Source organism: Physeter macrocephalus, chromosome 5 (assembly GCF_002837175.3).
Source record: "Physeter macrocephalus isolate SW-GA chromosome 5, ASM283717v5, whole genome shotgun sequence".
In the NCBI taxonomy this organism is placed as follows: domain Eukaryota; kingdom Metazoa; phylum Chordata; class Mammalia; order Artiodactyla; family Physeteridae; genus Physeter; species Physeter macrocephalus.
In genome coordinates this window covers 61,578,004-61,602,736 of record NC_041218.1, presented here as the reverse complement: position 1 = coordinate 61,602,736, position 24,733 = coordinate 61,578,004, and the positions used below count along the sequence as shown (strand labels likewise).

General features: G+C 35.6%; 1 protein-coding gene across 4 annotated transcripts; it reads left to right on the top strand.

The window, feature by feature from the left end:
- Nucleotides 1-70: 70 nt before the first annotated feature.
- Nucleotides 71-24,231, top strand: SEM1 (SEM1 26S proteasome subunit). 4 transcript variants are annotated; one of them, XR_003679896.2, is made up of 5 exons: nt 71-270; nt 17,991-18,084; nt 21,890-21,942; nt 22,832-22,916; nt 24,036-24,231. XR_003679896.2 is itself a non-coding variant. In XM_028490034.2 (4 exons), exons 1-3 carry the CDS (start codon nt 195-197, stop codon nt 21,948-21,950), a joined length of 231 nt encoding a protein of 76 aa, XP_028345835.1. In that variant the 5' UTR covers nt 72-194; the 3' UTR covers nt 21,951-21,990; nt 24,036-24,129. The 4 variants fall into 4 exon arrangements, 3 of the variants coding, with proteins under 3 accessions (XP_028345835.1, XP_054940989.1, XP_023983767.1); XM_028490034.2 differs by lacking the exon at nt 22,832-22,916 and having other exon boundaries at nt 72-270; nt 21,890-21,990; nt 24,036-24,129; XM_055085014.1 differs by lacking the exon at nt 21,890-21,942 and having other exon boundaries at nt 73-270.
- Nucleotides 24,232-24,733: the final 502 nt, after the last annotated feature.

Sequence of the window (24,733 nt, the reverse complement as noted above, 5' to 3'; positions counted from 1 at the left end):
TGCTAAACCCGCAGGAAGCGCTGGGCGGACCTCCAGTATCCCAACATCCCTCGCGCTATCCGGTTGCTCTTCTCCCGCGTCTCTATGATAGAGCCGGCCTGGGAGGCGGCAACGGCGGTGGCGGCTGTGGTGAGGCGGAGTGAGAGGTCAAACTTTCTTACTGGACTGAGAGGTTTTGGCCGCGGAGGGTCGCGATGTCAGAGAAAAAACAGCCGGTAGACTTGGGTCTGCTTGAGGAGGACGACGAGTTCGAGGAGTTCCCTGCAGAAGGTAACCGGCTGGCCCGCGGCCTGTGGGCCGCGCGGACAGTGACTAAGGCCTCCGAGTGGAGGCGGCGCGGCTGGAAGGGCTCGGCCGGGAGGCACCCGCGGGAAGTCTGGACCCCCGCTGCTGGCTCTCAAGGCTCTGCACGCGCGACCCTCCACGCCCGTCTTCGGGTCGAGGTGTCACGGTGGGACTCACCTCAGCGGTGAGGCTAAATGCCTTCTGCTTCCTCACTGGGAGGAGCCACGGGGACCCTGGTTCCCTAGCCCGGTGTCCGGGATGGTGGGGCCTTTTCCTCTTCAACCCGGTTACCGCCACCTCGTTCATGTCTACATAATCTCTTCTCCCTTTATTTATTGTTATTGTTATTATTATTATTATTTGTTTTAGCAGTCTTCCTTTGCCGTGAACCCCTCCAGAATTAAATTATTGTTCCTCATTAGGCCAGTGCTGCCTACATTTAGGACTTCACATATGAAGCCTGTTAAGTAGAATGGGAGGATCAGGTGTTAGTGCTTAATACCCGTTATTGCCTTCCTGTTGTTCCTCATTAATTTTTGATCACTTAATTTCAAACTAACGTAAGTTTAAGGATTTACAAGACCCTAAAACGTCTACATTTTTATTAGCTTCATGGTTACCAAGAGGAACTTTAGTTTTCTCATTGTAGGTAACAGCAAATAGCTAACATTGTTTGGGTGGTTGCTTGTCTGAATATTTTGCTTCTATTAACTTAATTCATTTTCACAAGCCTAGTAAGTAGGAACTGGTATTTACATTTTTCAGATAAAGAAACTGAAGCTTGAACAGTTAAGAAACTTGCCCAGTGTCACAGTAACTGGCTAGAAATGATGGACACCTGGCCCAGTTGACACTAGCGCTCTTAAACTCTTTAGCTGTACTGCTTCTGTTCGTTAGATCGTTGTTGGCAATCAGGGTTTCAAAATTGTTGGTTTTATCAACTAATTGCTATGCGTAAGGTAAATATTTATCTTCTAAGAAAAGGAGGTTACTATTGGGTGACCTTTCTGAAGGTGTAGGAAGAGAACTGTGGTTAATGGTTACAAATCTGTTACATTAAATAGTTACTGCTTCACCAAAATGGTCCTAAGTTGTACTGCCTCATGATCCTACTGTGCATAAAACCACAAAGCTGTAACATTTGTTATTTTTATTTATAGTGTACTGGGTTGTTTAGTGGAAGAAGACCTTGGAGCGCATACTACACAAACTCGTAAACTAACCCAAAGCACATCTATTTTCAGTTCTGGGATTCATTATGTATTGTGGGGATTGCTTTTTGTTTTGGTAGTGGATTTATCTGTGCAGACATGTTTTCTTGATCTCACTTTCAAGTTGGTTCATAATCCTCCAACAGTGAGCTATGTAGTAAAAAACTGGCTTATTGAGATCAGGATCTGCTTCTAACGCAAACTTCATATTTGATATAGTTAGCATTTATTGTTTATTGTATACAAGATACCATGTTAGGCACTTTATCTACATTATATAGTCTAATTATCACATCTCTTGACGAAACTGAGGCTCAGAGATTTTAAAAGCTTGCCCTTAAGTGGTCGTCAGGATCTGATAGGTCTTTCTGAGTCCCCATCCCAAGCAAACTTTAACCTGAATCCCTAACGTTTAGCAAAGTGCCTGGCACATTGTAGATGGTCAGTAAACGCTTGTCGAATGAGTGAACCTGTGTTTAAAATAAGTAGTCGAGAATTGACTGCTTAAAAAGGATCTAAAGATAACTGGGCCTGATGATACACACGATGTTTCAGCAACTTTAACTTCATCAGCTTTTGCAGAATATGTAATTCTTGTACTAAGTTTATGTTGGGAGCATCAATTTAAAATGTTGGCAGTTACATAGTAAAAAAAAAAATCTCATTAAAGTTAAAAGGAAAAGCAAAGAATATTTTTTCTGAAGACAGGCCTCCCACAACAGACTGGTTTATTAGCATTTATTAGCACTCACCATTTATTGGTCACCTTACAGAAAATCTGTCATCTTCAGGTTTGAATATGTAGAACCTCATTTATTCAGGAAATTTTCTATTTAGAATGAGCAGTAACATTTGAAATGCCTTTGCTTGTTTAGGTTTTTGTGTGTTTCTTCTCTGGTTTTTAATTCAGACAGGTAAAGTTGGAGAAGCAGTACTGTGAAACTGGCCTGTTTTGAATCTTTCAGTATTTGAGTTTTCAGATCAGTTATTAGTACCCTGAATTACCAAGTCCTTTGCCTTCGCTGGAGATTCTTTTTCTTGTGATTGTCTTTATGATAAATATGCCATTGACAAATGCAGTAGTAGATACAACTTTAAATTGCCTGTAATCATCTGTTCAATCTAGAGGAGGTGTTACTTTCAGTGGCCCGTTGGGTCTCTGTGCTCCAGAAAGTGGATGATGTCCATTGTGTAGGGTAGTTTGCAGTTAAGAGCCTGTTACTTGAAAGCATTACTGAAATTATGTATCCCTGGTTTGACTAAAGAATTGTATATTTTTTGAGGGTGTTGTTGCTACATCTCATTCCTGATAAGAACTTGTATGGTAAGATGTCAATTCAATCATTATAAGGAAGGGGAATTTCTGTTTTGAAAAGGAAACTAAGATAATGTGTTTTCATGGAGACTTCATTGTTTCTTCTGAATAACTCTTTTTCAGTGTGAGGTGTAACATTAGGGGTGATTTTCTGAAGGTGCAAAGAAACAAATGCTCCTTTTTTTTTATCATTTGGACTGTGGATCTGTGTTACATTGGCAGTTCCTTACAATTCTAATTGGTGGGTGTTTGATCTGGTCATTAAGTAGGAACTGTTAAAAATCATGTTTAGGATCTTTGTGAATTCTGCAACTTCTTGACTATTTAAACTGATTGACTATCAGATTTATTGGAAGACATTCAACGTTTTGGGAATGATTTTATATAATTTTGGAGGCTTGGCATGGTTAGAATTTTAGAACTGGAAAGCAACTTAAAAGTCTTGAGAAGCTAGAACTTGTCAAGATCATACAGCTAGTTTAATAGTAGTAGGGTGGGGCCTAAAACTGAAATACTCTATAATTTGTTTGAAACTTCAAACAATTTTTCAAATCAGACATATATTGAAAAGGTATTAAAATATTTTCATTAATTTCATTTCTCTTACAATTAGAAGTGGATGAGAGTGAAAATGGGAAGAACAAGTGGGCCTTTAATTTCTTTTATTCTGTTCTTCCTATGCCAGAATTGAGAGATTTCTTTCGTTTTTTTTTTTTGCGGTACGCGGGCCTCTCACTGTTGTGGCCTCTTCCCGTTGCAGAGCACAGGCTCCGGATGCGCAGGCTCAGCGGCCATGGCTCACGGGCCTAGCCGCTCTGCGGCATGTGGGATCTTCCCAGACCGGGGCACGAACCCGCGTCTCCTGCATCGGCAGGCGGACTGTCAACCACTGCGCCACCAGCGAAGCCCTCTTTCCTTTTTTTGAGGGAAAGAATATTTAAAATGAACCTGAGTTTGCCTTCAGAAGCAATGGTGTTTACAAGAGAATACTATTATACTAAGTCGTTTATAATTTTTCTATAATCACTGGAACTGCTGTGTTATCTGAAGCAGGCTGGTGGTTCCCTAATGCTGCTGGCATTCTGGAATAACTGAGGCACTCTCTCCTGTGCCTAACAAAGTAGGACATCTTATAGTGGTTCTTAACCAAGGGAGTATTTTTGGATATCACATTCACTTGTCAAGTGAGAAAGTAAAATAACTGCCAGCATATAGTGGGTAAAGGTCAAGGATTTTAAATACTTGCTATGCATAGACCAGTCCTGCACAAGGAAGAATTGTCCTGTGAAAAATGCCACTGAGAAATATTTATGTGAACTTTGGTTACCAACTGGACTAAATCCTCAAAAAAAGAGTTCTTAGAATCTTAAATATAGAAGGTAGTTACAATTAATACCGACTATGTCAGATACTGTACTAGTCAGTTTACCTAGAGCCAAAAGGGCTTTGGTATTTTCAGTTATTAAATGTAATATAGGGAACACATAAATAAGTAATGTCACATATTTAAATTAGTTGTATGGTGGTAGCAAGAAATGAATTCATGTTACTAAAATCTTTTAAGAAAAAAGATAAATGTAATGAATGATAAAGTGCCTATTCAATGTCCATTCATGGTAATCATATGCAAGAAGAACATTTTTGAGCTCCAGGATGGAATAAGTATGATAAATCCAGGATCAGACCTAGGTTCAAAATCTACCATCCATCAACTTTTTTTTTCCCTCAAAATTCACAATTTTATATGTTGTAGAATATGAATACAACAGAGAAGTCATTACCACCAAAAAGGTAACAAACATATCCATCACCCCCAAAAGTTCACTGGTATCCCTTTATAATAATCTCTCCCTGTCCTCTCCACATCCCTTCCCATCCCCAGAAAATCACTGATGTCCTTTTGACATGATAGATTAATTTGCGTTTTCCAGAATTTTATATAAATGGAATCAGACAGTATCTTTTTTTTTCCTCAGGCATCTTGCACCCAGCATCATTATTTGGAGATTCATCCATGTTGTTGCATTTATCAATAGCTTGTTCCTTTCTCTTGCTGAGAGAGAATATCCATGTAGTGTATGGTATATCCATCCACTACATGGATATACCACCATTTTGTTTATTCTTTCATTTCTGATGAACATTTAGGTCATTTCCTGTTTTTTTTTTTTTTCTGATGAACATTTAGGTCATTTCCTGTTTTTTTTTTTTTCCAATTACCCGTTTTTTTTGTCCCTTACAAATAAAACTGCTATGAATATTCATGTAGAAGTCTTTGTGTGAACATATACTTTCATTTCTCTTGGTTTAGCACCTTGTAGTGAAATGACTGAGTGGTACAGTAGGTTTATGTTCAACTTTAAGAAACTGCCAAGCTGTTTCCAGTGTAGTTATACATTTTACATTCCCACCAGCAGTGTATGAGGGTTCTAGTTACTCTATGTCTTTGTCAACACATGGTCATTTTAATTTTAGACATTCTGATAGGTGTAGTGGTATCTCATTGTGCATCAGTTTTTAACTTGTCAACTTGTATTAGTTACTTAAATCCTTTAAAATATTTTTGCAGCAAAATATGTAGGATAATTGTACAAGTAACTGCTTATTTAAAATTTAAACCTATAAAAAGGTATAAATTAAAAAGTGAAAGCACTGTTTCTCGCCAACTTTCCCCAGAAACATTTCTTATGCTCCAGTATAATCACTGTTAAACAGTGCTTTCAGTGTCCTTCCTGAATTTATATATATGTATACATATATATATATTTATTTGTGTGTGTTTGTATATATCCTCACAAAGGACCATATTACATATACAGTTTTTGTACTTTTTACATTATATATCTTAGATGTGTGTTCACATTAATATAAACATCTACCTCATGCTTTTTAATAGTTGTGTTCTACTAGTCCACTGTATACACAATAATCTATAAATATCTATTGATATCTAGATGGTTTTAGGTTTTTTGTTTGCTTGTTTTTATGTTTTGTTTTTTTCTGTTATAAAATATGTTGCAGCGAATATTCTTACATCCTACATTTTTGTTTTTGTTGTTATTTATAAGATAAATTCTTAGGAAATTGCCAGATCAAATTGGCAGGTTCATTTTAATTTTTAAAATATAATTTTTATTTTGAAATAATTACAGACTTACAGAATAATTGAAAGTACAATACAAACAACCTTTTTCTCCATGAGCCAGCCTGATGTTCATCACCCCTATATATTTTAATGTGTATTTCCTACAAAGACATAACCTCAGTACAACCATCAAAATTGGAAATTAACACACAGATATATTACTATCATTTAATCCATAGATCCTTTTCAGGTTTCTTCAGTTGTCTGAATAATGTCTTGATTAAGAATCATGGATTACATTCAGTTGTCATATCTCTAGTCTTCTTCAGTCTAGAGCAGGTCTCTGTTTGTCTTTGACTTTTGTGATTTTGACACTTTTGAAGATTACAGGCCAGTTATAGAATGTTTCTCAACTTGGATTTGGCTCACGTTTATATATGATTCGATTTAGGTTCTGCACCTTGGCGGGAATATCATAGTAGTGATGCTGTGTTCCCATTGCATCCTGTCAGGTGGAACATGATTCTCATTTATTCCATTGCTGATGATGGTAACTTTATTAAGATAGTGTCTTTGAGACTTTTCCATTGTTAGATTACTGATTTTCCCTTTGTAATTAATAGATATTTTACTAGGAGGGACTTTGAAACTGTGTAACTACAGTTTTCCATTCATTATCAAACTTTCAATTTATTCATTTATGTATTTATATCAATATAGACTCATGAATTCTCATTCGTTGGGTTATAATTTGTTGCTATTATTTATTTTGATATTCAGATTGTCCCAATTGGTACATGGGGAATCCCATCAAGCTGTCTTCTGTGACCTTTTGACAAGTCACCATCATTCTTTGTGCATTTCCTAGCATTCTGACACAAGAAGGTATTCCAAGCTAATCTTATACTTTTCCTGTTCCAGTCCTGGAATCAGCCATTCCTTTAAGGTGCATAGCTTTCAGTGGAGAATGATATTTGGAAGGTAAGAGCTTACCTCCAGTTGTGCTAATGGCTTTTGGGATGCTGTCAATGGAAGGAACTAGGAAATAGACAAATGTATGTACATATATACACTTTTACATCTATTTATGTATGTGTTTGTATAAAACCATGAGTTCACATAGATATCTCTAATTTACAGTTCAACACCACAGGGCTCATTCTAGTTTTTTCCCTTTCCACATTTGTAACTTTCTTCCCCAGCAGTGAGAAACCTGGCTCCCATTATTGTAAATATTGGGTCATTGTCTATTAGGTCATCCTCCTCCCTAACCAATGTTTGTTGTCCCCTACACCCACAGATCCCCTCCTTATCTCACTTGGGCTTCAACATTTTATGCTAGGCCACTGTCACTTATCCTTACTCCAGCATTAGATGGTTTCTTCACTCTGTCCTAGCTATGACACACCAACCACACAACACTGCCCCTCCACAGGAATGCCTTCCTGGCTCTGCTTGGGCTCTGACACCTCATTCAGGACCAGGTGCATTTTGAATTTTGACATATTCTCAAATTACCTTTTACAAGGGTTACACAAATTTCCATCTACAGTTCACCTTTTACCTGCACTCCATATTAAACATTTTAATTATTACAAACCTGAAGAATGAAAATGGAATCACATCATTTTGATTTGGATTGATTTCTTTGAGCAAGATTGACCATTGCGTTTTTCCTTTAATTGTTACCTTCTTAATCCTCAGTTCCTTCATGTAATTTGTGGATAATAATTAGAGTCATGTAAGGATTGTATGATTGTATTAGTCTGTTTGAGCTGCCATAACAAAATACCATAGACTGAGTGGCTTAAACAATAGAAATTTATTTTCTCACAATTTGTAGTTTGGGAAGTCCAAGATGAAGGTGTTAGCCTCTTCAGTACCTGGTGAGGGTTCTCTTCCTGGCTTGCAGACTACTGCCTCTCACCATGTCCTCACAAGGTGGAGAAAGAGAGCTCTCTGGATTCCCTTCCTATAACAACACTAATCTCATTATGAGGACTCTACCCTCATGACTTCATGCAACACTAATTGCCTTCCAAAGGCCCCATCTCCAAATACCATAACATTGAGGGTGGTTAGGACTTCCTCATATGAACTTCAGGATTGAGGGACACAAACATTCAGTCCTTAAGAATGATATATGTGTAAAGTGTGTAGCATAGAGTTTGGCACAAAGCTGGTATTCTGTGACCATTAGGCCCCTTTTTTTCTCCCTCCTAATCTACTTAGGGATTTGGATTTTGCCTGATGTTTGTTATTTATTTAATTTGAACCATTTTCAACAAATATTTTGTAATTTTAGATGTATCCAAAATTAGGCTTGTTGAGCTTGTGGGTTATTTGATTTTTTTTAAAATTAAAAACTTATAAATTAAAAAACATTGTCAAAAGTTTTTCCAAAAGTACTTTAAAAAATAGTTTGATTATTCATATAAAATATAAAGATACATAACACAATAGTATGTATTGTTTAAGGATGCATACAAATGTACAAGAGGTATAAAGAGATACAGTGGAATGAACCCCCTCCCACCCCCAAATCAAGATACTAGTGCTTGCCGGGGGGTTGTGAGAGGTGTGACTCAGGATATTAAACAGTAAAAACTACTTTGAAAAACTATTTGATTAGTTATTTAACTGGTTCAATGGAATGAAGAAGCATTAAGCAATTGTGACTTAAATGGTGTTCATTGTTATGTAGTAATGTTGTTTTTAAGCATAACTCATTGAAAGATATGAACAGTGAAAACAATGAGGGGAAAATAAAAGTTTCAAAAACTATACTTACACTCTTCTGAAGTATTAAAGATTTACCAGATATCTTTTTTTCCAGTTTTGTGCTCTGTTATTTATGTAATGCTTGGTAGAAATGGTATCTTTATTCTGCAACCTGTTTTTCTTTTTACCTCTATCACCCCTTAAGTTTCCTTGGAGTGATTAGCCCATAATAAATGATTTATTCATTCGATATATGTTTGTAGAGTGCTTCCTGTATATCTGGCACTGGAAGGTGCAGAGCGAGAATAATTCTAGCTGCCGTTTATCGGTACAAAGTGCTTTAGGTACATTGTCTTTTGTAATCCTCAGAGCAGCCTTATGACAGCTTTATACTTGGGGCTTAGCAAAATAACTTACCAAGGACAAAGTTAACTAGAGGCTGCACAGAGGCAAATTTGACTCTTTAGGTAGATATTTGTCTCTGGACTTAGTGATATAAATGTCCATGGAGATCAGTAAGTTTTTGTGCCAGACTTGAGCTTTTTAGTATTTTGCAAGTGTTTATCCTAGGAGGGGGCACTCCAAGCCTTTCTCTCCCCACACCCAAGTAAACCAGAACACCTTTGCTCTTGACTGTCTTTTTCTGTTGGGTTTCTGGGTAAGATTTCACGTGGTTTCCTTCCAGTGGAAGGGGGGGGTGCGGGTGGTGGTGGTGGTGTGGGGATTAAACCACTGATAGTAAGTGCAACAGCAGCTGAAAAGAAGGGGAAATTATTTCCAGTTGTGTACCGCATGAGGCCGCAACATTTGAACAGAGCTTTCAAAAGGTAGAAGTGTAGGAAAGGGGTTTCCAGAAAAAGGCAAGAGGAGTAGATGCTTGGAGGTGGAAGATCAATGTGTATGTGTATTTTATTTGGCTGTGAAATAGTAGTTGTAATTACACAGGTAGTTTGGGGCCTAATCATGGAAAGCTTTAAGCCAGTGACCACTTTGGACTTGATCCTTAGGTAGATGAGAAGTGGGGGGGGTTTGTTTGTTTGTTTGATATGTGTATGTTTCCTTTAGGCAATAGGCAGTTTAGGAAAAATTAACCCAGAAGAATTTGAAAGGATAGAAAGTCAGGGAAGCTAATTAGCAAATGGTTGAAATATCTTAGGTGAGGACTAAGGGCCTGAAATAGGTTGTTATTAGGGAAGAGTGATGCAAGAATAACAAGGGAGCTTTGGCAGCTATTTTGATAGTAAGAAATCAGGGATTGTGATTTTGCACTTGCATAATTAATGGAAGACCGATGGTTGAGTTCACATTGGATACTCTTCTTTTCTTTTTTTTTAAATTAATTTATTTTCGGCTGCATTGGGTCTTGGTTGCTGTACACGGCCTTTCTCTAGTTGCGGCAAGCGTGAACTACTTTTCATTGCAGTACGCGGGCTTCTCACTGCAGTAGCTTCTCTTGTTGCGGAGCACAGGCTCTAGGCGCGCTGGCTTCAGTAGTTGTGGCACGCGGGCTCAATAGTTGTGGCTTGTGGGCTCTAGAGCGCAGGCTCAGTAGTTGTGGCTCATGGGCTTAGTTGCTCCGCGGCATGTGAGATCGTCCCAGACCAGGGCTTGAACCTGTGTCCCCTGCATTGGCAGGCGGATTCTTAACCACTGCGCCACCAGGGAAGTGTCCCACATTGGATACTCTTGCCTCAGTAATATGGAGGATCAGAATGAGAGAATCAGTATGAGTGTAGGGCATGAGTGCTTGGAAAAGATTAGAATAACTAATGACTTTGAGGAATTTTATAGAATTAGAGAGAAATAAAAGCACTAATCAACCAAGAGAACCAAAGTCAGCATGTTTGTAGTGGAATCATTCTGATATATATATATATATATATATGTATAATATATGCACCCACACGTGTGTGTATACATATGTTTAATTTTTGATGAGAAGAATTGTGTTTGAACTTCCTTTTTTTAAAATGTAAGAAAAATTATAAATGGTTATGTAAGTCGTTTTGGACTTCTGTTTCAGACTCAGAACCACAAACAACTGAAAGTTCACCAATAGTTTGGTATCAACATCGTTTAACACTTGCTTTTGGTTGTTTGCTCTGAAGTACCCCACTGACATTTTTGGTCCTTGTTGGAGAAAATATAAGTATAGTACAATGGTGCTATGCTAGTAGTGATTTCTTAGCCACTGAATAGACATTAGATTTCTAGGGTATATAGATGTTTTTGTATCATGATAACCTACAGAAATGAAATTTTATAAAAAATTTTAATCTATTTTATACAGCTTAAGCAGGAACATGTGTAAATTTATCTCAGAATGACTAGATTTAGTGTGGCTTTATTATCATATTTATCAGTGTAGTGATGCTATTTGCAGCTATTGCTGTTTCACCTATAGCGGTGAATGTACTATTTAGAACTTTTTTGAACTGTCCTTTGTTTCTTTTATATTTTTCTTCATGTAATGTTCTGTATATACATGCACATTTTTTATTTGAAGCAACTTTGTTGGAGATTATTTATATTCAGAGTTAGCTTTACTGTTAAGGAATGAATGAGAGTTTGATGCTCCTGAAAATCGCTTTAAAATAGAACATTTGCAACCCTATTTGGTATAAATAGAATTTCCTCTTTACTTTTCTCCAAAGTGGTATACTTCATACTTCTAAGAAATTTCAGAAGGTATGTTGGAGGGTGGGGGAGAGTAAGTACTTTTAAAAACATTGAGAGTGAACCATTTTTCACACTTAAATGTAAAGGTGATACTTAGATGAAGTATGTGGGATCTTTGGTAACTCAGATTTGTGAAATTTAAAGCTAGTCCAAGATGTATTTCTCATTGGCAGATGTAACAAAGTCAAATTTGGGGGCAAAGTCTCAAATAATTTAGAATTGTTAGACACTTATGTATTAGGCATCTGTTATTGGTTATTTCCAATTCTGACTTCTGAAAATATGGTAATTTTTTTTTACCAGTACACATCTGGAGGCCTGCACACTGAAGTAAACACAGCTGTGGTTATTTAAATGATTAATCACAATCCTGGCAATGCATTTAGTGTTGAAGATACAGTGTGTACTTTATAGTCATCTATGTATTGAAGGAAGACATTAGACGTAAATCAGGTATCCTTGTTTGATTTTATTATTTTGCCCTTTTAAAAAAAGCTGTTTCTGGGTTTAATGCTTTAAAAGTAAGTGATTAAATAAAATTGCATGGTTAACAGCACAGTGTTATAATTGAAAAGTAAAACACAGTTCAGAGATGTTTTGCAAGAGAAGTCTGCCAAATCCAGAGATTACAATACAGTCACATGTTTTTTATGTTCCCCTTCATTTAGTTGAGTTTACATATATTGTAGTTTATATATATTGTAACATGTATAATATGGAGGACTTATAAGTGTTGGAAATAAATTTGGGGATGTTATACCCTATCACTTAAACTTTTTACATAATATAGTTCAGTACATATGTAGTTAATAAAGAAAATCTTTAAAGTTTCCACCTAAAATAGATTATAGATTCTGGTTTGTATGCTCAGTAGTGTCATAAATGTGAAGTACTGTATAATAATATGAAAGAAATACAGAGCTACTGTCATGAATATTTTTGTGTGTGTGTTCTACCTAAAATCGTTTTTTTTTTTTAAATAAATAAATTTATTTATTTATTTATTTTGGGCTGTGTTGGGTCTTCATTGTTGTGCGCGGGTTTTCTCTAGTTGCGGCAAACGTGGGCTACTTTTCGTTGTGGCGCGCGGGTTTCTCATTGCGGTGGCTTCTCGTTACAGAGTACGGGCTCTAGGCGCACTGGCTTCAGTAGTTGTGGCACGTGGGCTCAATAGTTGTGGCTCACGGGCCCTAGAGCACAGGCTCAGTAGTTGCAGGACACAGGCTTAGTTGCTCTGCAGCATGTGGGATCTTCCCAGACTAGGGCTTGAACCCGTGTCCCAGGGGAGTCCTCTACCTAAAATCTTGCTCATAATACTGTTTTCCCTCCATTCATGAGCCAGTTTATTTTTCTTGGGACTTTATTTCTGCCTTCTTCCTTTTCCTTTCCTTGCCATTAAAGTAACATGAGATGATTGTTACCAGAGGGAGAGATACTTGATCCTGATGCTAAATGATCATCAGAATTCAACTTGATAAACTAAAAATTGTACCAGTTTTAAAATTTTAAAAAAGATACTGTTCATGGACTTACTTCCCTGGCAGTCCAGTGGTTAAGACCACATGCTTCCACTGCAGGGGGCACCAGTTCAGTCCCTGGTCGGGGAACTAAAATTCCCACATGCTGCTGTGAGGCCAAAAACAAAAAAAGACAGTGTTCAAACTCGTTTTTCCCATATTACGTAAAGAATTTGTCTTTTTTTCCCTAGCCTTTATGGAGTTAAGGATTGGACATCCTACAAAATAAGTTATTGAAGCTGTTACGTTTCTTGTTCTAGATTCTCTGAGACAGTAGGGTACAAATTAACAAGTATGTTTTTTTAGTCTCTTAAAGTTAAAAGAATTAAAGTCAACTTGAAGATATTTGAATGACATCAGTAATAACAATATTGAAATCAACTTTTTTTTTTTTTTTTTTGGCCGTACCATGTGGCTTGTGGGATCCTAGTTCCCCAGCCAGGGTTTGAACCTGGGACCTCAGCAGTGAAAGCACAGGGTCCTAACCACTGGACCACCAGGGAATTCCCTGAAATCAACATTTTGAATCAAGTCATAATTAGATTAAAAGTTCCTGTGGGCCCTGTATTTTTATTGTTCTGGAAAGGGTAGGCTTAAAAGATTAGCAGAGAAATGTGAAATAAATATTCTTGTTTTTTATATTTCTAACTTGAATCTTTTGACATTTTATCATTTCCTTAAAAATTTAGGAAACTGGTTAGTTAGAAGTGGTTCAGGTTGATATGAGGCTTGGTGTCTTAGAACTTTAAAGTTCAATTGTGATGAGTTATGTCACCTTCTTTACTCAAGAGCATATTATCCAGTCGTAACGTATTCAGATTATTTTGTGGAACATTAAGATCTATTAGATATCTTTATAAAGATTCCTTAAAATATCAGTGAAACAAGTATTTCGTTTGACAATTCTTATTTCTAGGCTCAACCCAAGTATATTTAAAGTCTAGGATTTGAGGTTGTGAAATAACGCTAGAAAAAAGTTAATATTTTCTTGTAAGACAGTCTTCACTTTCTGTTTTGTTGGTAGTGGTAATGGTGGTGGTTTCAAAACAGGGGTATGCTATACAGTGATCTCTAAGGCTTTCTCTGTTTCCAAAATTCTGTAATTTTAAATAATCTTCAGTCTTAGCCATTTTATAAAAACTTGGACGTATAAAGCCAAACTTTGCTGCATTATTTTAATGAAATAGTTTTATGTGAATTTTTTATACTGGAATGCTTAGTGTCATTAAAACAAATCAAGAAACAAAAACGCGGGCTTCCCTGGTGGCGCAGTGGTTGAGAGTCCGCCTGCCGATGCAGGGGACATGGGTTCGTGCCCCGGTCCGGGAGGATCCCACATGCCACAGAGCGGCTGGGCCCGTGAGCCATGGCCGCTGAGCCCGCGCGTCCGGAGCCTGTGCTCTGCAACGGGAGAGGCCATAGCAGTGAGAGGCCCGCGTACCGCAAAAAAAAAAAAAAAAAAAAGAAACAAAAACTCTTAAGCTGTCCATTAATATTATTAGATAGCTCAGAACTGTAGGTTATAGGAAGACTGGAGGGAATGGGGAGGAATAGCATGATTCACTTGATATAAAAGGGATAATGGATTGTATTTTTCCATTATAATAAGTTCAAGGTACAAGAATCTGAATTTCTATGATTCGAAGTGTTTTATTTAATTTTAATTTAAAAAATTAAAATCGTGTAGTTGATTCTTGATGATTTAGTATTAGGGAAATATATCTACTGTTTGAGACCCTTTTTAATTTAAAATCTGATCTTAGCCTGCAACCTGTACCATCTTTACATAATGTTCCTCTCTTGTATACTTAATGCTGCAGTTTCTGCCCCCTTTATTTTTGCCTTAAAGTAGTTCCCTTCTTTCTGAGATTTCTCTGCTCTTAGAAAAACAAAAAGAAAATTTGTATACAACAATGTACATATTAAACAGTTTATTATTGATTGCAATGGCAATATGAGAATAACAGTACTGTTTTAGCCCTATACCTAATGATTAACTCTTGACTTAACTAAGTCACTTTGCTTGTTTATAAAAGTTCAGAAATGTTGTTTTTTATCTTTAGCTTTGGAAGTAGATATACTGTCTTTATTTCTTTTTTTTTCTTTTGGCCACACCAGATGGCATGCGGGACCTTAGTTCCCCCACCAGGGATCGAACCCATGCCCCCTGCATTGGGAATGTGGAGTCTTACTCACTGGACCACCAGGGAAGTCCCCAGATATACTATTTTTTTAAAATTTGGTTGCATTAGCTTTCTCATCGCTCTTCTGTAGACTGTAGGAAATCCTAAATGTGATTTCCTTTAACTTCTTAATCTACTCTCATTATAAACTATAGGTGGATTCATAAATAGAATAAAAATTTTCAGTTTGAAAGGTACTTCTATAAGAAAGGAGAACATGTAAGGATATCTGTAGCCCAGTCAACTTAATTTTGAGATGTAATTAATACTTAGTATTGTTAAGTATTACTACTGTTGTGGACCTCAGAGAATAGTATAGGATTTGAATTTGGATCATTACAATATTTCCTTTTTGAGAATAATAATATTACTGGGAGATATAAGAACATTTAGGCCAATAAAAATCAGTATTTTTGATTACTGAAAGTTTTTATTAATGAATATACATTCACTACCCTATACCAATGATTAAAGTTTAGTATACATTTGACTGAGCTTCCTAGCAAACTGAAATAAATTGCCTAAGAGAAACTTTCATCTTTTCAGGCACTAACATCTTAAATTTCCCACATGATCTCTCTTCAGGGAGCATTCAGACAGATGATCGCAAGTCTCAGAAGTATTCTTAGAGTAAATACAGTTGAGAATTCTACATGACTCATTCATAATACAAGATATTGTTATTCTCTTCTCTCTTGAAATGTATACTCTTGGCTTCACTGAAACCACACACTGCCCTCTGTTTTCTTGAGATTGACCACTCAGAGGAAGGGAACTTGAGAAACGTAGTTCCATTTACCCAACATTTTTTTGAGTGTCTACTGTGTGCCCGGTACTCAGCTATAGACATTAGAGTTGCAAATTTAATAAAATGTGCTTCCTACCTGAATGTTTTGCATAGTTACTTACAGGAATGGTGGTCATTTTGGGCATCAGTGGAAGAGGGTACAGACTGTAAGATTAGAGAGGAGGGAACAGAAAAAAGACCACAATAATAGTCCATGAAGGGAATAATCCTTCCTAAATTAACATAGTGGCAGCAAGAATAGGGAGGGGGAGACTATAACTGTAGATTCTTGAGCTGAAATCAAAAGGATATAATGAATGGTTATGAGAGTTGAAGGAGAAAGGATAGCTAAGCTGCCTCCCAAATTTCTGGTTTGGGGAGACCAGGTAAATGGAGGTACTTTCTTATTTTATTTTTTTTGTTTTTGTGGTACGCGGGCTCTCAGTGTTGTGGCCTCTCCCCTTGCGGAGCACAGGCTCAGTGGCCATGGCTCACAGGCGTAGCCGCTCCACGGCATGTGAGATCTTCCCGGACCGGGGCACGAACCCGTGTCCCCTGCATCGGCAGGTGGACTCTCAACCACTGCGCCACCAGGGAAGCCCTGGAAGTATTTTCTTATATTCTTAAATCATGATGTTGACATATGGCATTTAAAACTTTTGTTAGATACATAATGTAACGAATATAATACCCATATCAACCATTGTTGAATACCTTTAAACCTATATGTGCTTTATAAGAAAAGCCTAAATCATACCTTTTCTTATTGACTTCTTTTTTTTAAAAGATCGAAATGTTCTTAGCCATGTTTCTAATAAGTAATTACTAAGATGAAGCTACTAGGACACATTTAAGAGCATGTGTAACTCATGCTTACTGTTTTTGGAGGGGAGGGGATCAAGCAAAAATACACATGGTCTGATTTAGAGTTCTGTTGCATCTTTCACAACCAACTGTCATGCATATGCACAACAGGTATTGTGGCTTAAGAATACAAAGGTAAATAAAAGAGTTTTACTCTTAAGGAGCTCAGATACTAGTAATGGACATAGGCATATAAACTGATAAATATGATTGTACAGTATGTAGGTGCTGTGATAGATATACACAAAAGAGGGGACCTAATCTCTGAAGGACAGGAAGAGAGGGAATCAGGAAAGCTTCCAGAGGTGATTTCCAGACTGGTTTTTTTAAAACTATTTTTCTCAGATTTTAATTTTGAAACTCAACCCTATAGAAGTTTTAAATAAAGGGTAAATGGGGGCAGTGTAATGGGTGAAGGGGTCAAAAGGTAAAGACTTGCAGTTACAAAAATAAGTCATGGAAATGTAACGTATAGCATGATGACTATAGTTATTAATACTCTATTGCATGTTTGAAAGTGGCTAAGAGAGTAGATCTTAAAAGTCCTGATCCAAAAAAAAAATTTGTAACTGTTGGTGACGGATATTAACTAGACTCATTGTGGAGATCATTTCTCAGTGTATACAAGTATCAAATTATGTTGTATACTTGGAACTAATATAATGTTATATGTCAATTATACCTCAAAAAACAAGAAGGCAACAAACACCCATGTTTCATCAGTTGTTCACATTTTGTCATATTTACTTTATTTCTATCATATGTATGATAGACATGTATGATATAAAATATATTTCAGAAGCATTTACAAGTAAACTCTCAACAAAATGACCCTTGATTCTTAAGTATTTCAGCATGTGTGTCTTAAAGAATAAGGACATTCTCTAACACAATTTTACAACCATGTTTAAGAAAATGTTTGGTTTACTTTTTGTTATGTGTGTATGAGTTATCTTTTTTTATGTTTAGCAGTTTTGAATTCCAGGCCGGTATCATCCTGCTACTCAACTTACTTTTCTGTTATTGGTGTTGTGTCTTGAAAGATTGTGTAATAGACTGTATAGAAATTATCAGCAAAGTAAATATCCTCCTGAAGTTACAATAAATTTTCATAGCAAATAGAATTTTTTGTATTAGCTACTGTTTTAGATGATCTGCAAATTCAAGAATTGAGAAAACAAGATAGCATCAATTGAGATTTAAAGAGGAAGTTTACCATCTCTCATAGATATGGTTTTAGATGTTTTGAATTGAGAGAGTTCAGTAGCAAGCTTTCTGAAGTTTTTGTGTTTATGGAAATAATGTATGAGAAATATTTAGACGGCATCTGTTTCTGTTTTTAGACTGGGCTGGTTTAGATGAAGATGAAGATGCACATGTCTGGGAGGATAATTGGGATGATGACAATGTAGAGGATGACTTCTCCAATCAGTTACGGTAAGTTTTAAGCCAAATTTTTATATAGCTTAGTATTAATTGTAAGCATGGAATATGTAACTTATATATGACAATTGCCTTTGAAATAGATTTTCGAATTATGAAAATAAAATATATTGCCTCATCTCCTGTGTTTCTAAACGTGAATACTTTGTGTAATTGCATAAAACTTTTGTTCTTTCTAGTCTCTTTATAAAGTAGTAAAATAGAAGCATATTTGCTATTTTTTTAAATCTTTGTAGGTTTAATTCTGTCACTGTTAATTTTCTATCAATATTGAACAACTCAGCAGAAATTAGAATCATAGAGTGCTCAGACCCAATGTATTGGTGATTCTCAAATTGGAATGGAGATTGAGGTGTTGGGAGTGTATGTTTTCATGTTCATGTACAAATCTACCTAAAATGATTGATTGATTGATTATCGATTGATTGAAGTAAAATTTATATAATGTAAAATTAATCGTTTTAAAGTGTACAATTTAATGGCTTTTTTTTTTTTTTTTTTGCGGTACACGGGCCTCTCACTGTTGTTGCCTCTCCCGTTGCGGAGCACAGGCTCCGGATGCGCAGGCCCAGCGGCCATGGCTCACGGGCCTAGCCGCTCTGCGGCATGTGGGATCCTCCCGGACCGGGGCACAAACCCGTGTCCCCTGCATCGGCAGGCGGACTCTCAACCACTGCGCCACCAGGGAAGCCCATTTAATGGCATTTTGTATATTCATAATGTCATATAACCATCATCTCTATTTAATTCCAAAACATTTTCAGCACCCTAAAGGAAACACCATATCTATTAAGCAGTCACTCCGCATTCCTCTCCTCCTCCAGCCCCTGGCAACCACTGATCTGCTTTCTGTCCCTGGATTTTCCTGTTCTGGATATTTCATATAAATGGTATCACATAAATGATATGTATGTCTAGTTTCTTTCACTTAGTATAGTGTTTTAAAATTTCATCCATGTTGTAACATGTATCCGAATTTCATTCCTTTTTATGGCTAAATAATGTTTCCTTGTATACATAGGCCACAGTTTGTTTATCCAGTCATCGGATGATGGACATTTGGGTTTCCAGCTTTTGGCTGTTGTGAACAGTGTTACAGTGAACATTCATTTACATGTTTTTGTTTGAATATCTGTTCAGTTTTGGTGGGATTTAGTGGAATTGCTGGGTCATATTATAATTCTGTTTAACTTTTTGAGGAATTGCCAAACTGTTTTCCACAGCAGCTGAATAATTTTACATTACTACCAGCAATATAGGAAGTTTCTAACCTCTCCACATCCTCACCAAAACCTTTTTTTGTTTTCATTTTAACCATCCTAGTGGATGAACTGGTATCTCATTGTGGTTTTGATTTGCATTTCTTTAATGACACTGATGAGCTTCTTTTCATGTGTTTGTTGTCCATTTGTATATCTTTTTTGGAGAACTATCTGTTCAAGTCCTTTGCCCATTTTCAAAGTTTGTCTTTTTGTTGTTGAGTTGTAAGAGTTCTTATTTATTCTGGCCCTTATGGGACATATTATCTACAGATATTTTGTCCCATTCTGTTAGGTTGTCTTTTCACTTTCTTCATAGTGTTCTTTGCACAAAAGTCCAATTTATCTACTTTTGAACTCATTGCCAAATTCATGGTAATGAAAATTTATCCCTATGTTTTCTTCTAACAGTTCCAGAATTTTAGCTATTACATTTAGGTCTTTGATCCATTTTGCATGAATTTTTGTATATGGTGTGAAATAGGAGTCCAACTTCATTCTTTTGCACGTGGATATCCAGTTATACCAGCACCATTTGTAGACAATTATTTCCTCTCTAATTTTGTTTTGATTCAACCCATACATTATCTGTCTTGGCCACAAAGATATGTATGTAAACTATCACTTGCTTTGCTCAAACCATCATACAGAAGTTCTACTGCAATCTTTTAATTTCCTAGTCTCTAGTACATTGTTCTAAAAAGTAGTGAGGTAATTTGTACTAAATTTTTAAAATTTATTTTTAGTAGTGATATAGTAGCTTTTGTTCTAAACTGCATTTGTTCATGGGCTCAAAAACCCTACATTCTAAAGACTTTTTAGTATTGTGCTGAAAACTATTAACAGTTTTACCCATCTCATTTCTCCCCTTTTTGGACATAGTACAGTTTGCCTTTCACAGTTATTCTGGCTCTTTTACAATTCTCCATGATTTCTCAAAATTGCTGACTCTCATTATTTTCCTTCTTTCAGTACTCTGAGATGCAATTATTCAGGCCTTGAAACTTTAAACTACTTTAATGTAGTTTGGAATTATCTCATCTGTCTTAATTTTCAATTTTGTCTTAATGATGTTTTTCTTTTTGCAGTTTTATGGACAAGATAGAGCAGTAGCTGTTGAACAGTAATCTTGCTTTTTCTCTAAAATCTATTCTGAGCATTGGATCTCTCTCTTCTCATTCTTCTTTAGACATATATGGCTTTCAGAAGCCCTTTTTGTTCTTTTTACAGATCTCATTCCATTTTGCCACTTTCTTTTTGTATTTATTTTAGGTGTATTTATTTTGCCACATCAGAGAAAACCTTGCTGCCTTTTTTTTTTAATGCATCCCTTCTTTTCGTTCTTATTATAAACATATGCTGTTAGAATACTTATATTCAGGCCTTACAACTCTGTTGATCCCTATTTTGTGTTTTGATTTTAATCATGTATCAGTTTTTTCTTTTTGTTATCTTCTGGAAATTTTTAAAGTTGAGGCCAAATGAGTTTTCTTCCTTTGCTATTCAGAAGAGTCAAATTCCTCCCAAGTGGCTTTTGGGGTGAGGGTGTTTTTCACTAGTCAAAAAATAGCACTTTTAACAATTAAATCAAGACATTACTGAATAGGTTGGTTTTATTAGGGGACTTTTAGTAGTAAATGTATTGATAATTGGATTTCTTGTCACTACTGCATCTTGCCTTTTTATTGGTTTTGGAAATAGAACATTATCCTTATATTCTTTGTGGCTTGTTGGTTTTATAATATACCTCCACAGTGCTCTTATGTTCTATGTTGTGTTTCTGCCTTTAGGTTTGTGGATTTTTGTAAGTGTCTAAATCTTGATACCTCCATTAGTGAATGAGATTTTTCTTTTTATTTCCCTGTTTGTGTTGTGAGTTTTTCTTTTTTCAACAGTTTTTGATGTATCATTAGTGCTGTCAAGTAGAACTTACTGTAGTTATGGAAATGTTCTATAAGCTGCACTATCCAGTACAGAAGCCACTAGTCACATGTGGCTATTAAGCACATGAAATGTGGCCAGCACAGCTGATAAACTGAATTTTTAATTTTATTTAATTTTAATAAATAGCCACATCTGAGTACCGTATTGGACAAGGCAGCCTCAGATAACATTTATATTCTTGCTTTTAAAAACTGTCTTGATTAACAAGTCTCCTGCAAAGGTGTTCTTTTCAGTCTTTGTAAAATGCATCAAGGCCCTTAATGTGGTATTATAAACCATGGTAAAGAACATGTTTTGTTTCGTTTTTTTGGCCGCGCTGCACTCGGCTTTCGGGATCTTAGTTCCCCTACCAGGGATTGAACCCGGGCCCGGGCAGTGAAAGTGCTGAGTCCTAACCACTGGACCGCCAGGGAATTCCCAAAACATATTTTATTGTTTTTTCATATGATTGAGTCCTAATTCCATCTAAATTTAGAGAGGCAGTTTATACTCCAGAGTCGGTCAGATTCCCTGAGTTCCAGCCCCTATCTGCCTCTTATTTAGCTGCATGGCCTTGGCAAGGACTTAGCCTTAAACTTTCCATGTTTCTCTTTCAGTGTAATTTACCTTCAACAAGTAGAAGTACAAAGAAGGCCAGCAATGTTTCCATGTAACTAAAGATCATTCTGATTTTACTGCTTTTGAAACATTTGTTTATGTACGTACTTGTAGAAATAGGTAAGATTATGAGACTTTTTTGACATGTATCACATTTTACATAAAAATTCCAAAAAGCCAATAATTCCTGATTTACCATGTCAGATATGCCAGTGTCACATAGCAGAGCAGTTTCTTGGATAATAAGAGTTCTGAAACCTACTAGTGGCTGTTAGTCTTATTCTTGTTTTGTTGTAAAAGGAATGCTGCTGTTTTTGTTTCAAATAGTGTATATTCACTATGTGTGCCCTATGATATCTTTCCAATTGTGCTGGATTTCTTTACTTTTTCATCTCTGTTGGCTTTTTCCATTCAACAGGCTCATGATATTAGTGTTTTTGTATTGTTTTGTACTTAGTGGTGTTCATTTATTTTCCTTTTGGTTTCTTACAAGTCCTGAGTTCTACCAAAGAACTTTTCATCTTTTCTAAGAATTTAGCTAATTGAGAAATATCTCATACTCTCCTTTGTGTTTGTAAACAATTTATATATGTAATTGGTCACCACCTCCTGTCATGAAGGCAAACAGAGACACAAACTCGGATGGATTTGGTGACTTATTACCTAAATCTTAGGTTGAATTTTGGGGTTTTTTTGTTGTAAAATAAGAGAAAGTGAATAATTTACAATGATTTTGTTAAAGGCAGCAGAAGTATTGTTTAAGAAAGTTTAAAATTACCTCCATTTTAAATAAGAAACATATGAAGGACAGGTATTATAATCTTTAATTTCCTGGGGAGGAGAGGACAAAGGAAGCATTTTAGTTAAATTTAGCAAAGGAGGTGGTAGAGTCAGAAACTTGTGCTGATCTCTTGACTCCTAATCCAGTGTTTTACCACCAGCCCATACTGTCCTCTACACCTGAGCAGAAGACAAAGATGATTCATATGAATAAGCTCTGGCCTTAATATTATTCATGGACTTTAGGTCAGTATTTGTATTATAAATATCTAAAAATTTTAAGGAAGTGAAGGAGTTTGGGGAAATGAATAATAAATATTATACATTGTTCCTACCATGTATTTTTTGCATCACATTTACATTGGATAATGTGATAGTGTCTAAGTGAAATTATGCTTGAGAACAAATGTCTTTTTATCTTAGATATAATGATGTAATCATGCTTAACATTTGTACAATTTTATCTTAGGTTGGTCCTCACATAATTTTATTGTGAACTTTTATAAAATCAGAATTGTGGCAGAAAAGTTGCTGGTGATATTTGGAATGGTAGTTTAAATAACTGATATTGATTACAGGGCTAAACCTTTTTGTGCAAATGTTTATACAAGGCAGATCAACAATTGCAGTTGACATTCTCAAAGTATGACTGAAATTTCAGGTTGAAAAATTTACTTAAAATTATAAAAAGTATCTTTTTAAAGTGTTTATGTTTATACCAATATACATTTTTGAGATTTTTATCCACATTTAAAGTTAGGAAAGTAAAGTCTTGTTTAATATTTTATAACTTATTTATTATATTTAGCCTACATATATTTAATACAGAATAGTTCTCACACACCCTTAAATTTGATTAATAATTTTTGTTTTGTTTAGGGCAGTATATATGTCAATATGAAAAGCGATCTGTTTATTGTTTATGTGTAAATAACATTATTGTAATTATAAAATCTCTAAAAGTTTGATAGCAGTGTTTAGTGTTCTTAGCCATATGGTTAATGATTCTTAAAATTTATGTTTAAATATTATGAACAGAATAATTGTACAGTATTTGGAAAATATCAATAATTCCCTCACATTTCTTCCAGAAATAGATTTATCAGAAAAATAAGGAATATAAAACATAAGTTTACTAATGGGAAAACAAAATTTTATTAGCATTATGTTGATTCACATCCAGTTTCCTTCTTATATAGATTTCTTTTTAGGGACTAAAGTAAAGCTATTTGGTAGTATTTTAAATTGATGTTTAGGCTTATTAGCTCAATTATTTATTAATTGTGTTATTTCTAAAAATCATCTGTTTCTTTAATTTATCATGAAGAATGTCTAGTGATGTTGTTCTTTTGTGTTTCTTTATAGAGCTGAACTAGAGAAACATGGTTATAAGATGGAGACATCATAGCATCCAGAAGTGCTGAAGCAACCTAAACTTGAACTGTTTACTAAATTCTAGAGCAGAGAACCCAGGATGGGACACTTAAAAAATGTTTATTTCATTACCTCCTTGGATTTATTTTTGTTTTTGTAACACAAAAAAATAAATGTTTTGATCTAATATTGGTTTGGTTCAGAAGTCTTGATCTTTTGACTCTCATCATTAATTTTCTCATACTATTTGTGATTTTCCAGAGCTTTATTATAGACAGACAGCAAAATTTCCTATTAATGAATTTTTTTTTTTAATGTTAACTGAGGCTCCAAGAGGTTAAATGATTTGAGGCCAGAATTCATCTGATTCCAAATTCAGTACTTTTCTTAAACCACATAGACTAAATGTTGGGTCTTATTTATAAGGTACTCCTTTTAAGTTACATTTAACCTTAATTTCATCTGTATTTTGAAAGCTTAGGCATTTACTGACATTTCTAAGGTGACCCTTCAAAACCTGTGTTTTTAAAATATTAATCATTTTAAATTGCTGTAATTAGTTCCTGTGCCATTAATAATATTAATAGTTGATAAAGTATTATTAGTTCTTAAAATCCAGAGTGGTTTGATCACACTTCTAAGAATGATGTCTCTGTCAAAACTGGGTAAGTGGGCTCAAGATGCTTTGT